This window comes from Trachinotus anak, unplaced genomic scaffold (assembly GCF_046630095.1).
Source record: "Trachinotus anak isolate AG129_WGS33_773 ecotype Australia unplaced genomic scaffold, CSIRO_AGI_Tana_v1 ptg000010l, whole genome shotgun sequence".
NCBI classification, from domain to species: Eukaryota; Metazoa; Chordata; class Actinopteri; order Carangiformes; family Carangidae; genus Trachinotus; species Trachinotus anak.
The window spans coordinates 6,036,619-6,054,888 of NW_027273861.1; the positions used below are offsets into that span (position 1 = coordinate 6,036,619).

Below are 18,270 nucleotides of genomic sequence, written 5' to 3' on the forward strand. Positions count from 1 at the left end.
CAGCCCCGAAGAGCTGAGGGGAAAAAAACAGTCAGGGGATGATTCACTGTGGGTTTATCCCTATGAGCAACCCCTTTCACATTTACATTTCATCATCTGGCAAACGCATCTGTCCAAAACCAATGAGGTACAAACAAGCCACCGTAGATCTGGGAGATCAGGGAGAAAAACAAGAGCCTGAACCCTAAATGTTTCACCTGACACAAGTGCCAGCAGGTGCTCTAGTGAGCCCCATGTGGAAAGTGCAATGCATACAATGCATATTCCTCCCAAAACCATCATTAACATTTTCTGCCACAATAGTCTTTTCTGTTAGTTCAGATCAGAGAGGATCGCCTTTGTTGCTCTCACACACTGTTGGAGGTGCTCTCCACCACTGACTGACAGCAGCCCACAAGCCTTTTCATTTCAGAGATGCTCCGACGAGGTCATGGAGCACAAGACCTGCAGTGTAATTCAAATTAAATCATGTTTGGAGTCTTTGTACAAACAAGTTGTTGGTCTTGTGACATTTGGCTTTAATCGCTGTATGTAACTAAGTTAATGAACACAAGACTGTATCTTGTAATATTTTTGACAATTATTCCATTGTGGTATTTCTGCTTTTATGTAAGCAGAGAATCTAAATATTTCTTCCACCACCCCTGCTCCCATCACAGGACTTTCAAGGTCCTCCATCTGGCAGGGACACTGTTAAACCAACAGACCTTGAAGCACAGTGAGCATACTGGCATTTGCTCACAGTGCCATATTTAACAGCAGTTTGTGAACACACCAAATCTGATTTATTTGAAGCCTACTGCCAGCACTAGAGGAAATAGATCAGTATATGATAACGCCTCCTTCCTCAGACAGCAGGCAGTTATAGCATGCTGAAATTGTATCCACTCTAATGGGTCGTGCCAGTGCACTCATAATTAGTCTATTTAATTTAGTAGATTTTTACCCCAATACAACATTAATTCAAGATTAAACCAGTTTCCAACCCTGACAGCAGATTGGGTCAGTGAAGCAGCAAAGAGAACTAAGTGTGTCTTCTTAAAAGAGCTGAAAGTGCTCACGGAAGATTAGAGCCGCAACTAATGATTATTTTCATTATTGATTTTATATTGAGTGTTTTTGATAAATTTAGCCTCCGAAACATCAGAACTAAGAAAAAATAAAATTCCAAGGTCCAAGGTAACATTTTCAAAAACTTAAAGATATTCAATTAAAAGAGGCAAATCCTCATATTTGAAAAGCTGCAACCAATTACAAATCAATGTTTGTTATCTGTTTGTTGCTAGAAAAATGACTTAAACAGTTCATAGATTATCAACATAGTTGCTGAATAATTGTCCAATCTAGAAATTGTCTTATCTCCATCTTGTTTTCTCAAATAGAGTTATAAATATTAGATTATGTGGGAAATTACAGTATTTGCAAGCATTGTGTAGCATAGTTAGTGTAAGTTCAATTGAAATACATAAAGAGAACCACAGCGGTAACAAGTAAACTTTTACACATTTAATGGCTTATCCTCTGTCCTCTGCTTCATGATATTTTATGTATTTCTGAAGTGTCCCAAAAATCAGATTCACCAGTCACTACACTAAATATCTGAGTATTTGGGCAGAGCAGACAGATGCAGTCACAGCCTGGTGGCCAGGCTTGACTGACAGCTCCAACACAGCTGACAAAAGCACTCTGCCTCTGGAGGCCTCTGAGCCCTTTAGCATGTGCTGCCAGGCGGTGAGGATGCCTGCCTGTGTCTCTCTCGGCTGGGTGGCTGCTTGATGGGACTCTGCTGCTTTAGAGACAGCAAAACTGGCTCACCTCACTCACATCCTCCTGCTGACTAAAGCCACTACCATGCTCGGTTTCATCTTTCTGATGGCCATGGTTCTCCAAATAGACTTCTGTTCTGCCCTCTAAGGACTGAACTGGATCAGCTCAAATCTAAAAGCTGGACTTACATGAAATCAAAAAAGTGGTGATCTGTAAGCCTGAATGACTCCTCACAAATCTTCTCATCAAGACACGTCTCCTGCAGGCTCACATTCAAGCATCTATCCACCCTCGCTGGGCAAACCCAGCCTCCCCTCTGAGCAACAGCATAAATGCTTGAACCGAGCAAATGCATGCAGCATTTTAATTAATACTCAAAGGTCTTGGGAGTCGAGCTAGAAAAAGACTGCAAAATCATTTACAGCCCTACCTGTCACTGAGCCAGGAAGGAAAAGACACGAGAAAGACAGGGGGGCACGCACACACACACACACACACACACACACACACACACACACACACACACACACACACACCGTTAGGAGAGACTGAGCTTTGGCTTTGATCTATGGCTACAGACCAGAGGTTATGGCGCTCATAGCAAAATCATTAACCTACTATCTGTCAAAAAAAAAAACAAGGTGACTGTAAGAAGGGAGTTTTGTGAACTCAGGTTTTATGGTGGATTCAAATGGCGTTGTTTTACACACAATAACCATCTGATTTTCATATTCCTCCCTGGCTGCTGATATTATTTGAGGCACAGGCCAGTGCAATAGTGTGGGGCAGAGATATTAAACAGCATATGTGCACATTATTAAACAAGCAGATGCTCTCTGTCTGGTATCTGTCTGCCTAGCATGCTGCCTCCCCACTTAAAATGGGAGGAGATTGCTGAAAAAGTGAGGGTGAGGAGAGCTCTGCGTCTTCAGGCCTCATCACTATGGGGCCGGTGCAGACGGCCATTTGTCCAGAAAACCATGTTTGTCCTTGCTCCCCAGAATGACTGCACTTAGTGCTGACTTTGACAGCTGTTGGCTTTCGAAGCTGTAATTCATCCAGCTGCATTCAGGTTGGGAGTTATAGCAGTGGCCTTGGAGCGAGACAGACTGCAGACAACAACAGATGCCCACATTCACTTCAGGTAACGGTACTGAGGAGTGTGCTACTCTCTCAAAATGATGCAGGAAATGATCATGTCACATTTACTATCCATGCATTACAGGTCTTATTTATAAAGATATTAATCTCATTACACACCTAACATATTGCATAATAACAAATTGAAATACCACAGACAAAATTGACACAGCTGTGCGCCTCCAAAGGCCTATATTTGTTTACATTTTGACAAACTCGCACCATTGAAAGTATTCAAAATTAGTTATTAGCAGTTTCTGTTTGCAATGTTCCCCTGAATGTAGAGAAAACCATCACTGGATCATTTTTACACTGAAGAAAACTTAAAAAAACGTAAAGATGTCAAAAAACATCTTTTTTAAATTCTTTTTTAAGCACATTTATTGCTGTTTATCCACGTGGATAACAATGATATTCTCCAAAAGAGTAGGGTACACTGAACCAAAAAAATATGATAATAATTCAAGCTGCGAGCAGCATTTGTCAAGCCCTCGTACTGTTGAGAAAGTCAGGGGTGGGGGCAGGAGCCTAGTTAAGGCAGCTGTGCATTTTCACAACCATTAGACACCGTGCAAACTTTATTTATAGCACCTTTCCAAAACAAGGTTTATATGGTGCTTTGCAGGATAAAGGCAACAAAACATGATCCAATCATGAAAGTGTTAAATAAAGTAAAAATAACACCATCAATAAAACAGAAAAAGCAATAAAACGTGTACATAGTCATAAAACATAAAGCAAGGTGTGGGAAGGTAACAGAGGATCACGGGAAGGCTGGACTATAAAAGTGTGTTTAGAAAAGATTTAAATGAAGACATAGATTTTCTTAATAGATCTTAATTTCCTCTGGGAGATTATTATTCAAGTCTGAGGGCCCTTTGTTTTTTAATCTGGATTTAGGGACCACCTGGAGAACAGTATTAAAGGGGGAGTTAAATGGTCCGACATATAGTGTAGAGCCAAACCATTCAGTGGTTTAACAGTGATAAGTAAAGTTTTACATCTAAAGCTAATGGATAGCCAGTGCAAAGAAAAGAGGAGGGGTGTAACGTGTTCTCGTTTTCTGGTACCTGGTTTTGAATAAATTGTAAAAAGGAGAGAAACTTTCGGTACAGACAGAAAAGAGGGAGTTGCAATATTCTCGCCTTAATTAAATAAGAACATGATTGGTTGATGGAAATGGCTTAATTTTGGGGTGTGGGGGTGTATATATGTGTGTGGGGGGTGTCTCAGGGTGTAAGTTGCTGGGGTTACAGCTAAGATAAACCTAAGTATCATCTGCATAAAATGGAAACTGATGTTTTATGAGATGTCCCAGTGGCAGCATGTAAATGGTGAACAGAATCAGAGCAAGCGCTGTGCCACTGACTCCCAGCCATTGCTCTAAGCTGGACAAGAGGCATGCTGAAATAGAGGAATGTCAAATGTCAGCAGCTAAAAGCAAGTTGTTTATGACCTTAAGATGGGCAGTGTCTGTACTATTTAGGGATAGGTCTAGGGTTGAGTCTGTGTTTCTTTAACAGGGGGCTGAATAAGAGCAAGAGAGAAAAAAGCTATTTAAGATCTTCAGAATGAAATAATAAATTGTGTTAAAAACTTCAAAACAGTTTAACAAAGAAAAAAAAAAATAAAAGGGGAGAAGTTCTGAAAGACAGCAGGATGGGTTCATTATGTTGGTAATTTTTAGCAGTGTTAGTGGAGACAGCATTAAAGAGAGCCAAACAAGTATTAAGTCTGATGGGTAGAGAAAGGGTCGGGGCAATCAACAGATGTGATAATACTCTGATGAATAATTTTTGAGATTTTTTGAATAAGAGAGTTTACAGACTTCATTCAGGTTTTGGCGTCTACAGAGGGGACAGGGGAAGCATGAGTGGCATGACTTACAAAGCACCTTGTGATTTGAATATTCAATTTAATGAGACTGGTGAAGTAGAAAGTCTGGAGTTTTCAATCTCAGTGTTACAGAGCTTCAGAGCCTTAAGGTCATTATAGTGGCCAGGGAGCTGAGAGGCCTTCCACTGATGTTCTGCTTTCTGACATCTTCATTTTACAGCATGAATATTTTCATTTATCCAGGGCTGGGACGTGGGTTTAGTTTCTCTGGTCTTAAATGAAGCAATTTGATGAAGGATGGCATTGGAGATAACACTGAAATTTAATAGCGGCTCATCCACTGATCATAGCAAATCTAATTCACAGGGGATAGTGCTTTACTAAAACTGTTGGCAGAGGTAGAATTAAAAACTAAAGACATAACTGGGTATGAGAGCTGCTGTAAGAGTGAGGTAAGACCCTGATTAAAACATGTACAATAGTGATCAGAAATACAAGGATGAAATACATTAAGTCAGACAACGTAACCATAAGATAAAAAACGATCAAGAGTACGGCCCTAACAATGACTGAGCCCAGTCGGTGAGAGAGATAAATTAAAAGAATAAATAATGGATAAAAAACTCTTAGACTGTTAGAGGTGCAGCATACGCAGATATTAAAATATAGAATTCATATCTGGGTAGGATTATTGACAGGAGCTCGGAGAATTCATCTATGAAGTCAAATGAGGATTTAGAGGGTCTATAAACTAATGGGCATAGACACTGGGTGTCTCCCTTAAAACCAAATTGAAGAGCCTTGAAAACTGACCTGGATTAATACAAGAGAGATTTATATCACTACTAAAAAAAGGCGGCCCCCCTTTCACAAAAATCTTGGTTGGTGAAAAAATGAGTAGCCAGGAGGAGAATTTCATGCAGGAAGGTTTTCAGGACCAAAATCTAGAGTCTGGGCTGGTACAAGTCAAATACTTTAATAAAGAAATATTGCTTACAGTCAGATAAGCTGATAACCAGGAGGATGAGTTGAAGAGAAGGCGGGAAAGTCATCAGGAGCAAACATAAGGTTCATCACACGAGATGCACAAAGGTAAATTACCAAGAACAAAGGAATAATCACTTGGAAAACACTCAGGAAAGCAATCAGAACAACTTGGAAATGCCAGAGAAACTCAACAGACAAACTGACAAAGACAACTGAGAGCACAGAGACTAAATGCACAAGGGAGGCTGGGATAATTAGTCACAGGTGAAACACATTAGGGTGGGGCCGACAATCACAAAGGCGTCAAAAGAAAACAAAGACAGGAAGCGAAACCACCATGAGACACACAAGGTAAGTAATTTCCAAGTAACAGGAAATCATAATCAAGAGTCCAAGCAGAGAGTCATTAAGGGGCAGATCAAGTCATAGAGTAAAATCTTAAGGTTGTCATAAAAATGTCTAGATTCTGTGGTAATAAAAAATCCTTACACACCAATGACTTATTTAGTAGTGATCCTACATTGAGCAGTTTGGGATTGGGCTGTGGAGGAGACAGAGGCCGGCAGGGAATGTGAAAAACATTAGATGGAGTGACCAAACACGGAGAGAGATGGCTTAGTGAACACCTTGTGTTACTGGTAACAACAGGAATGGTACATTTGAAATTACACAGCAGCCCAACAGGACCCTCACTATTGTAAAATGTGTTTTTCTGAGGAGAAGTGTGGAAAAGGTCATGCTGAGGTGTGTGTCAGGGAGAATTAAAAGTTATAAAATGGGTACAACTGGAAACTAGTTGTTTGACTCTTGTCATATTTGGGTGGATATTGTCTAGTTTGTAGTCTGTCTAGAAGGAATAAAATTACTGATAAAATCAAATCCTACAGCTACACAGAAATTTTGCAGGTGTCAGAACTAGCTGACTTTGGTGAGGCAGCACCTGGCTGGTGGCAGTGGACCTTGCAGGTGGTTGCGTGGTGTCCTTGCAGGGTAGTGAGCTCATGTAGGGGTAAGCAGAATAGATCATCAGTGATTTCATGGTTACCAGATCCATGTGGGTCAAAAAAGAGAAGCGAAACTCTTTGGTATTTCCTTCTACAACCAAGACCCAGGAGGCTGCCTCTCCAAGAGCCAGTGGGAAGTTACCAGCATCTGGAGCTCCACCACCAGGCAGTTCCAAGGAGGCCGAGTGGTGTTGGATCAGTGACTGTTGCTGTACTAAATCCTTTATGAGTGATGTAATGAGGAGAACTAAGTCTTGATATTAAAGATTTCAATCGCTATGACCATCGTTGATGAGACTTACAGCGAGTCTCATAACTTAGCTGTCCAGTCTCTCAAATGAAAACGCACATCTGGACGGGGTGAGTAAAGCTCAAATAAACACGTCCATCAGGCAACTCAACCTAGGATAATGGAATAATATCTGAAGGTAAAAATTGTTTAAAAGCTCAGTGGCTGGCTAGCCTAGCTAAAAACAAACCTAGCTAGGCTAACAGCAATTGAGAGAAAACATCACTCAATCCAATGAATGTAAGAGAATGCAGAGAAAAGCTGAGTTGTGAAAAGTCTTGTTTCTTCCAACACTTCCAGTCTTTAATGCTTCACGTTATGTTGTAAAACTGGTCAAATATTTGCTAAAATGCAGGTGCATGGTGATTACAAGCCGCAGACACTAGGGCTGAAACACTTCCTTCAGAAACTCAATTGACTCAATTAATAAAAGTCATTGAGGCAAATTCTCTACATCAAGGCTTCATTTAGTCCACATGATGGCTCAGTCGTCTCCATTAGAGATGAAATAGTTACTGGTTTCACACTAAATCACAGTAAAAATGCCTGAGGTTTTACTGTTTAAATCTTAATTATCACAATAGCCGTTTGTTACCATAGTTAATAACTGTGAATAATTTAACTCACGATAAGTTCTGTAGCATCAACCAGCAACAGCTCTCATACGGAGCAAGCAACGCAGGTTTGTTATGTGTCAGTCAGAACATGTTAGAGGGCAGTGGCAGCGCTGCTCCGGAGGTTTTTCAGCCTCTAATAACTACTAAGTGTTTTTTTAAAAGCGAGTAAACCCACTAAAAAAGGTGACTGCCTCCTTTTATAATGCCAGAGTTTGTCTTTCTGGAGCGAAGTAATCACATGCACATGTGTTCTTTTCTCTTTTTTATATTTTCTGTATTCTATATATTTTATTGTTTTCTTATGTGTTATTCTTCAATAAGACAAAAGTAGTTCTTATCCAATTGTTCAATTAATCAGTGGAATAATCTGTAGAATACTCGATAACTCGAATAATCGATAGCTGCACCCTGAGCAGACACCAACTCCATCTAGGCAGCAGCTGCTCATTTACCTGGTAAAAATATACGTGTCATAGCTCTATGTTTATATCTGACTAGAAAAGAGTATGATTTTTGATGCAACCTGCCAGCACTGAGCACGGAGGGTTTTCAATGTACCTTAAGTGCCTGTGTCACAGCCACTGCTGCAGCTGTAACTGCTGACCATGTTAGTGAGCAGGCCTAACTACAATAACTAACTCCTTGTTTTTACAGGATGCAGTAAGGCCAAAGAAAACATGTCTTTGTAGCGCTACTGATAATATAATAAAAAATTAATTGAATGCAAGCTGAACAGTGTCTTTGACCATGTCCAGCCCTCAGTCAGTGTAGCAGACTTCGTTGTCCCTGTGCTGTGCAACTCTCTCAAGTTTTGCCGTTTTGGGAAATATGCTTGAACATGTTTTCTGGCAGTGACGTAGATGAGAAGACTGATGCCATTCTCATACCTGCCTGTTAAATATGAAAGTGTCGCCAGCAGCTGGTTAGTTTAGCTTAACACATCATGGAAACATTGGCAAACAGCTAGCCCAATATACCACTTATCCTTTTGAGGGTCGCGGGGGTCTGGAGCTAATCCCAGCTGACAGTGGGTGATAGGCAGGAATAGGCAGTCTGTCACAGAGCTGACATATAGAGACAAACAATCATTCACACCTACTGGCAATTTAGAGTTGCAGTTAACCTAACCTGCATGTCTTTGGACTGTGGGGGGAAGCCGCAGTACCTGGCACAGAGAGAGCATGCAAACTCCACACAGAAAGGCCCCAGCCAGCTGGAAGGTTCAAACCCAGCACCTTCTTGCAGTGATGCTAAAAAAAACTGTGTAAAAATAGCAATATGCTGTTTTACTGTGGAAACCTGTGTGAAGACTCCAGGAGGCTACTGGGCAGATAGAGTTTTTTCTATCTTCTTATCTGTCTCTCAAACAGAAAGCAAACAATCACATTTCCCAAAGTGTCACAGGATTAATTTAATACACTCCTGTTCCTGGTGTGAGAGAGCCAGTTTTAATCATAAGTAATTACACTGCTGAGGGCAAGAAAGTCAAGTTAGAAGGAAGCAGTGAGGAAAAAGGAGGCACAGCTTAGATCAAGAACTATGGTGATCTTCAGAGACCGCATTAGATAACTCAAAAGCAGGGACACATTAACATTTGATCTTAAGGGAATGAGGCTACAGGGCTCCAGTCTTAGGAGCGGGAGGAAGAACATTATTAACTCTACTGGCCTTGAAGAGGGCCTGCTGGCTAGTTTTATACCTGATGGAAATCTTTTCTCCGACTCACTGATGCTTTTAAATAAACTACTGCTAAAATTAGAGATACTGCACATTTGGTTCAGGTGAGGTTCAGGTTTTGGTTGAACAGACATCATTCACAGCCAAAAAAAAGTCTCTTTGAACTCATCAGTCCTACTGTACACATTATTTTCATCACTTATTAACCATAAGTCCATCATGTCACTGTTCACCACACTGTGCACTACCAGTGTAAACTATATTCTTTGCAGAGAAGAGTATATTGCACATATTTCACCAAATCTCCAGAGACATACTATATGCAAATGTCACATGATACGTGACTGTCTCATCCTGCAGCAAATATAAATAGAAATAAATGCTCTATTACTGCTTCTGATATTCAAACTGTAGAGCAATGTGAAATGGAAGAAATCTTCTGGCCCCAGCTGCAATGATTTATCACTTAATCAATGGACAGAAAATTAAATGGGCAGCTATTTTGATAATCGATTCATCAGTTAAGTCTTCTTCCGCAGAAATACCAAACATTTGACACTCCCAGCATCTAAAGTGTAAGGATTTCGCTGCTTGTCTCTGTCTTCATCAGAGTAACCTGAACTGATCTTCTGAACTGGTCGACTGTTGGTCGATCAAAACATTTAATATTTATTAGACATTTAAGGACGTCGTCTTGAACAAAACTGTGCTGCTTTTTGATATTTTACAAACAATTAAATTAAACAAGATAAATTGAAAATGAAATGAAATGAAAATGAAAATAATCATTAGGTGCAGCCTCACTTCTAGAGGGCAACAGTAGCTGCACTGAGTGATGGTTTGTGCACTTAAATTACTATTAAGTATGCCAGCACCTTTATCCGTAGATTATAAATGATACTCAGTGACAAATTAAGTTGAAAAAAAAAAAAAAGTTACCTCGTAAGTTTTCTTCACATCCAATCATCTTATACACTGATGGTATTACAGTGTTTCTAAGACTAATCTGCTTAAGTTTTTTTCACACATTGCACAGGCTCATAATGCTGTGCACTCCCTCAATAAAGAGCCTGGGTGAGCTCCAAGACACACACATACACACTCTACATAATATGAGAGAGAAGGCGGAATAGCTTTGTGAGCTTTATTTTTAATTCCTTTTTTATTACTATAGAAATAGATACTTTTTGCCTATAAAGCAGGTTTATTTAAAGGTCTTTTGCGTGTCTGCAGATGCTTGCAAAGAGCACTGTAGCTGCATAAGCAATATTCTGTTTTTAGGATGACGAGTGAGATTAGGCTGCTGTGGAGAACAGGGTTAGAAATAGTCACTGCCTGAGGGCCCAAAGTGCTCTTGATGTGGTTCAGTTCAAACGTGTCTGTTTTAATATCCATGTGGACTTTACCTTCCTTGTTTTACACACATACACACACAAACAAATACAGTAGATATTTCTTGTGAATTAATTTCCTTGATTATTATGCGAGTAGCTAATTTTACATGGGCTTTATTTGTGCATGTGGAGTCAATTTATTCAATGTATGTGCAGTTGTGATTCCCTATCAAATGAAAGGCATATAGCAAGAGTGTGACTGATCATTAGAGACAAAATATTCACTCTGTGCCTGCAGCAGCACCTACCTGATATGTGTTGTCAAAGCTGTCATACATGAACCGTGTGATCAGAGACGTCTTTCCAACTGCAAGAGAAGACAAAGACAGAATGTAATAAACGACATTCAGACACTCAGTAAACATAACAGCGGGACTGGTGGTTACAGTTTCTGCTACTGCTGCCCAGGGAGCTCATTAGTGTGTCTGGGGGTGACCAGGAGGTCATGCAGTGGCATCAGGTTCAGATGTAATTACAGAGCTGTTGCAAGCAACATCGTGTGTTCCCAAAACACCTACATTTCCCATTTAATATATTGAATGGGGAGAATACAGAGATCCAAGATGTCGTACAGAGCAAAAGGAAACATGAGGGAAAAGTCAACCACTCCAGCTGAAGGACGTCACCCGACGTGACTTTCTACAGGTGTAGCTGACACTTACGGATGCCTGTCATCTGCATAGTATCTAAACAGGACGCCAAGCCAAAGAGTCTAAGTAAGTCTAATACAATCAGTCTGGTTGCTTTTAAGGTGACTAGAAACCAATTTCCTAAATCATCTTCTTACTGGGGGTGATGGGGTTTTACATGGAAACAGTTTTGGACATTTCACATGAGATTTCTGTATTTATGTTTCCATCCATGCTTTTCTCACTGGTCTGAAGTGGATGGGGCTCAGTTGGAAAAAACATGATGTAATTTATTTCTGTGTAACAATCACAGTGTAGCAACATTTGAATTAAAATGTGATGACATTTGTTTATGTTGCAAACATTGTAAATCAAATCTGATGAAGCCTCATCCACATAGTCCTGATGAGTTGTGAATATTTAATGTTATAGAATAATAGTTAATGTTAGAGGTTTTTTAGGGGCTTTAAGTCTTTTTTTACAAACACAATACCATTAACAGATAATCTGTTAATCTGTTAAGGGTAACTTTAGAGTGTAAATATTAAACTGTATTCTACCCTGAAGCAAAATAAAATCTTTATCATATTGAAAAAGAAATTTCATGTGTTGGAGTGTCATGGTGCAATTACTGATACGAATCAGCAATCCATGCCCATTTAGACACAGCTCCAGTAACATTTTTTTAGCATTGTTCAGCTCCAACAATATTGACTACAGTGATCAATGCCTGTGCATTGCAAATAATAACTTGCAGTAATCCTTGACTGCACACTGTCTATTTTTGTTTGCACGTAAGGGACCAGTGCATTAGAAAAAAGGAAAATATATATGTGGGCACAAACTGAAATTCATTTATTGTAAACAACATTGGCAATAATCAATAAGCCAAACTGTGGTGAAAGTAACAACTGATTCATCCTCTTCCTTAATGCCTGCTTTGAACATAAATGTACCCATTAGATCTGAGGTGTCTCTCTGTGGAAAAATTATATTCAACTGTCAAGAATCTTTATGGAGGTGTGTTATGGGATGTGACTGACAAATAACTGGAAAACAGCCACCTAAATTGATATTAATATAATAATCAATCCATCATTTTAGTAGCATAAGGCTAAATTAATCATTTAAAGAAAAGAAGGCTGGTTAGACATGGCTGAATTATTGATAGATGGTGTATATGGTTTTCAGATTTTTTTCCTCTGTGATTTTATTAATGAGGCGGATTGAAGCGAAGCAAATGTGGAGGCCAGCAGGAATCAATCACATCCTCTTTGTATATCCATTTAGCAGCAGTGCAGATGGTTGGCTGCGAGCCGGTGTCTTAGATCCTTCTAACTCCAGTGGAACACCGTGCTACCGTTCAGTCCAATCGGCCAGTCAACACTGGACAGACTCTGTCTATCACTGACCGCCACATTTCATCTTATTGACTCTTGACCTATACGCCTAAATTATCTATACCCCTGTGCACATGCAGGCATCTGTTTGTGCTGCTGCCATTCTAGATTTGTCGTTTTTGTTATTTGTGAAATTTTAATCCATTATTCATGTGAAAGAAATGTACTGAAACTGAGCGCTCTAAATTTGCAGGCAGAGGCTCGTTCAGTAAACATAATCTGCCTTAAATTCACAGTTCATCAAATAGGCACTCAGTTGCAATTGTTTACATAAAGAGTTTTAATCAGGCAGACTAATTACATGTATCCGTGCCCTCACTTGGTTTCCATATCTGCAAGGCAGGATCTGATGAGCAGCTACTGATTATGCTAATGACCTCATGCTAATTTATTGATACACCATCTAGCTCACTTAGCTCCAGAGCTGTCCTCCTTTTGACACATTTTAACAAAACTCTCATGTCCCTTCTACTAAAGTCCAACTTTGTGCACATGAAGTTATAGTAAAAGCAGTACTTGGCACTAAGTGTATAATGGATGGTGGCTTATGTTTCATCACTTTTCCAAAACCAAAGACACAAAAGCACAAAGTGTAAGAAATTGATTAAAAAGCTTGTTTATCTGCTCTAACCTAATCTGCTGTCACTATCATACCTGGCTAATTAGTTACCTAAAGTGACCTTGTGGTACCTCCAAGGCCTAAAGTTAGCATATCTTTAGCTAACTACATTGCTATGTGAGGTTACAGGTTACATTACCTGAATCCCCATTCAGGACCAACATATCCACTGAAGTCTAACTAAATGCATAATGCCTAAGATTTTAAGGTAACAGTATCACCTCTGTTCAGTACTGGATGTGGGGAAGTTTATCCAAAATGACTTGGCTAAATTCAACTAAAGTTTAGCCAAGTCATACTAACAATAAAACGTAAAACTAATCTTTGCGTTGATTGTCCAGATAACTCATATATCTATTGCAAACATCTGAACAGCTTTATGTTATAAAGAATGGTTTTAGGTTTCCTTCTTAGAAATACTGTTCTCTAATACCAGGGCTAACTAGCTCTACCCTGTTACACTGCAACAACAGTGCTCTTTTGTTTTGATTTGTTTCATTTTGTTTCATTAACTGAAGGATTCTGACATTTTGCCTCAGACCAGTTAGCTCTAGCCTCAGTCTTTGATGCATCATTACGTAACATGAAATCATTAAACACTCAGCCTTAGACAAAGCTTTCAACCAACTCACAGAGTTATTGTTAACTAGCGAGCAACAGCCCATAACATCTGTCAGTGACAACTGTTGCAGCTGCCAACACTGACTGTCACTCAAAATGAGAAGCCTGCTTTTGTCTGTCTGAAAGCCATGACCCATTGGTGTAGAAATGATTGCAAACGTTGAGAGGTAAATCTATAAAACCAAGTGGGCTTAGCAAACAGTCAGTTGTGATAATATGTTAATGATTTCAGTCATTTATCATGCAGATATGTCAAAGATTCAAGCTTCTCAAATGTGAGAGTTTACTGCTTTTCTCTGTTTTCTATTACTGTAAATTGAATAGCTTTGAATTTTTGACAGCTGGTAAAACAAACAATTTGAAGACATCACCTTAAGGTCTTGTTAACTGTAATGGACATTTTTCACTTCTTTCAGACACTAAATAATCAGTGAAAATCATCAATAGTTGCAGCATTACATACTGCAGTACAATACTGGCTTTACAGTGTGTGAATATTTGTTAGGTACTAAATGCCTCCACATCAGTAGTTATGAGAGAGCAGAAAATTAGGATGGAGAGTCTGATCCAACATCCTCGACTGCTGAGTCATCGTCCTCAACCACTAAGCAACATGACACAGCACTCTCTGTGCCTCTCAGTCACTGCTGAGAGCTTCAAAACTCAGGGACAGACAGCAAGTCCTTTATTCTTCCTCTGACTCAAGTAGTATCTGGGAGAGTGCAGTATGAACAAAATCTGAGGAGACACCGAAATTTGCTCTGCAGGGAGGGGATTGTCTGTCACAGTACACTTTGATTTGGCTTAGATCAATGTACAAAACAGTAAAATGATGGACATCGAATTACACGATCGAAACATGACACCAATGCATTACAGGGAAACAGAACACATCCCGAACCAACCTACAGCAGTCTCCTAATCTCATAAGGTTGAACTGAGTGTGTTATTTAATTTCCTTTAGTATCTTCTGATATAACTCCAGGTCTGTTTGTGTGAATTTAATTACTGGGGTGGAAGCAGGAAGCTTAGTTACATGACTGCAATAATTTAGTGAATTTTCTGTTAGGCGATAAAGAAGTGATTAACAAGGCAGATTTTTGATTACATTTCAGAATTAGCTCTGCTTTTCTGAGCATTTCCCCCTCAAAATCTTTTCATCCTCTCTGCCATTAACACTCAAAGCTATTGTAGAGATTATGATGGGATTCAAATGATTAGTAGCTTTAGTGAGACATAAAAGTAAAATCCAAACCAGCAGTACAGATAACATAGCAATAATCTCTTTTCATTCAGGTCATAACACAGGTATGTTCTCACAGGGAAGTGGGTTTATAGAGAAAACTGTGGCTTATTAATTTTCAAAAGGCAGTGTAACAGTGAACTATAACAGGTTCAACTATAACTTACAGACTAGTAACAAATCTTAAACAAAAATAATCATGTAATGAGAAACAAGTGTTAAAACGGATTAAGGCCATTGTTTTAATAAGACATGTATCTCCTAGATACTGTATATGTCCTGTAATTGACATGAGGAGATTCAGTAAGTGATGAACACAAATATGAAGAATTTAGGTTTAAAAAATCTACAGGTTTGGTATTAAACTAAAAAACATACAAGATGGTATTCACTTCTGTGTTAAAGCAAAGACGCAACATTTATTGTTAGAGCCCTGTTTGTGTTTGAGTGTTTGATGAATTCTCCCAGGTGCAAATGTCTTATCTTGACATTTAGGCCACCTATTGATTACGGTCACAATCTAATTAAAGTGGATAAAGTGCACAGGTTCCTCTTGTGCAAATGGCCTTTTTAATAACAGGAGAAAGCCGTCTGCCGTTCACAATGTGTCCCCTTTCGACAACACCCTAAATTCACACAAACCACCATGTGGCTTTCCCCAGCCAAGCTAACCTTTGTTAATAAAGTTATACATTTTATAAATCAAGTTGTTTTAAGAGAAGTTCATTCAAGTCCCAATCTGCTACTGGACTCAGAGGGAGGCCTGAAAATGAAAATGCTAATATGCCCTTATTGTCTTACATTAATTAGTGCAAGGATGGGACGCTGGGATGTTTGTTGTGATTTCTTGATGAGGTGATTTCTTCACCTGAAGAGAAATGCCTTCAACAACATGATCAATTTTACTGGCTATTTGCTGCAAGCCTATATTATACTCTTTTGGAACAGTCTATTGTGATTTTTTGTAATGAATTGTAATCATTCATGGTTACTGGTAGGTTCAACTTTGCTGCTCTACTCATATGGCTGTGGTAATTTTAGAGGCGTTATTCCTCTCTGTTACGTAGCTGCAGTGGGGGTTAGAGAGGAGGAGAGATTATATAAACCATTTAAATGTTTAACGTCCATGTGCTGCATTGTATGTGAACTTGACGACATCATCTTCCATTTAGTCTTGCAGTAAGATGAAGGCCACATCCTGGAATAGAAAAAGACAGCACCATCTGATGGGACTAACTAATGTGAGCAGACATCTGTTCAACACCCGTACAACTTATCCTGTTTGTGTTATCGCTGCATTGGAACTAGTTAATGTTACCCAAAGCCCTATTATTTTGTTGACTGAACATCTACAACATGTTTAAAGCTTTACACAACAGAGGCAGAGATATCCTGTCCCTAATACAGATCAAGCTACAAAAACACTGGATCATACATTTCCCACAATGCAACTCAATGGCATTTTTCATTAGTCCTTCCACACATGTTAAATGCCCTTATCCTTAAAACTACATGGCTCCAGTTTAAAGTGTTTTCTGTCAAATATTTGAAGTCTTGTGTCACTGACCAATTGCAAGCCATCTTGACAGTGATGACCTTTAACAGGATGGAGAGCCAGAGAGTCCAAAATAGTGGAGTCTATTGTATCTCATTAGTGTTGGAGTAAAAACCGTTCCACAAAAGAGCAATGGTTTACAGACAGTTATCAGACTGAAGTTGTGTATTGTACAAATACATGTTTTTAATAAACTGTGTTGAGTTACTGTCCTTATTAGCAAATGAGCTGAGCTAACAAGCTGATGAATTCAGTAACTGACCATTAGCAAGCTTGTTAGCTTATAGAGCTGTATTTCCCCCTTCAATGACTTTTTATTCAAAGAAATATGATGCAATGGTGAATAAAACACTAAAATGCAGAGAAAATAGTGAACTCTAGGACGAGCGCTAGCCCAGCGAATGTTAGCTCGCCAGCTAGCCCTGAGAGTACATCACCAAGCTTATATTGCAATGACGAGCAAATGTCGCTCTGTGGTGTCACCACTGCTTAAGTCAAGATAACTCTGGTGACATCATCAGGGTTATCAGACTTCAGAGAGCTTCCTCCAGAGCCACAGGAGACATTATACAACTGTTTCACAGGCTCAGTAGTACTCTCCATGATGAGTGAACTGACTTTTATGTGTCAAACCAATGGGGTACCCCTTTAAATACATCCCAGGTTACTATATAAATCAAATTTACTTACTTCACTATATTCCTAAACTAGACTGCTAACTGAAAACAATCTATATTATTTAGACCCTCAATGCACATGTCTCTACACAGTGCAGGAATCCAACATGCAATAACCAATAACACCATCCCTGCTGATGACATACTAGCACACTCAGTAAGCTCTCAATTATGTAACCACCTTATAGACACCTTAATAAACAGTAACACAGGGAATTTCTGCCTAGTGGGTTTCCAATTACTGCCTTGGTTTTAATGAAGTCTAACTCGATGTGATGCTTCAAAGACTTTGCAGCGTGAGTTAACAACATGGGGGCCAATTAACAGAAAGAACTGAGCACCTGCTGATGCAAAACGTGCACTTTCACCACCAGGACTCCGCTGAGCACAGTCAGCAGACACCTCATCAAGGCAACTCTGAAGAGCTCAAAATACAATTTTACAGCACATTTAAAGTCCTGAAAATTTGGTATCACATTAGGTTCTGCCTCCTCCTGCCATTTGTGAACTATGCAACCATAAAATGAGTTAGTTAAGGATTCTCTCACCTCTACACCTCCACCATCAGTAACAAAGAAACAAATGTGTAACAAATATGCTAGAATGAAATCAATAAATCCCTGTGAGACATCATGAGAACTGTAGATGAGTGTACTGAATGGATGTGACTGAAATTAGTTTCCTTTAAAATAAGAAAATGTCACACACCTTTAACACATTTCACTGTTTTTTTTCAGCATTAACAGAATATTTATCTTGTGTATATGTGTGCATTAGAGACTGAACTAAACTCTGCAAGCTTAAGAAGGGGAAGT

The 18,270-nt window shown here is 39.3% G+C and overlaps 1 protein-coding gene across 3 annotated transcripts in view; it reads right to left on the reverse strand.

The window, feature by feature from the left end:
- Positions 1-18,270, reverse strand: part of rab6ba (RAB6B, member RAS oncogene family a) — a 57,093-nt gene that overhangs the window by 20,744 nt on the left and 18,079 nt on the right. For all 3 annotated transcript variants that reach the window (XM_071487172.1, XM_071487171.1, XM_071487173.1), the window contains exon 2: positions 10,960-11,018. In XM_071487172.1, the coding sequence (XP_071343273.1) occupies positions 10,960-11,018 (59 nt within the window). The remainder of the gene's footprint in view (positions 1-10,959; positions 11,019-18,270) is intronic.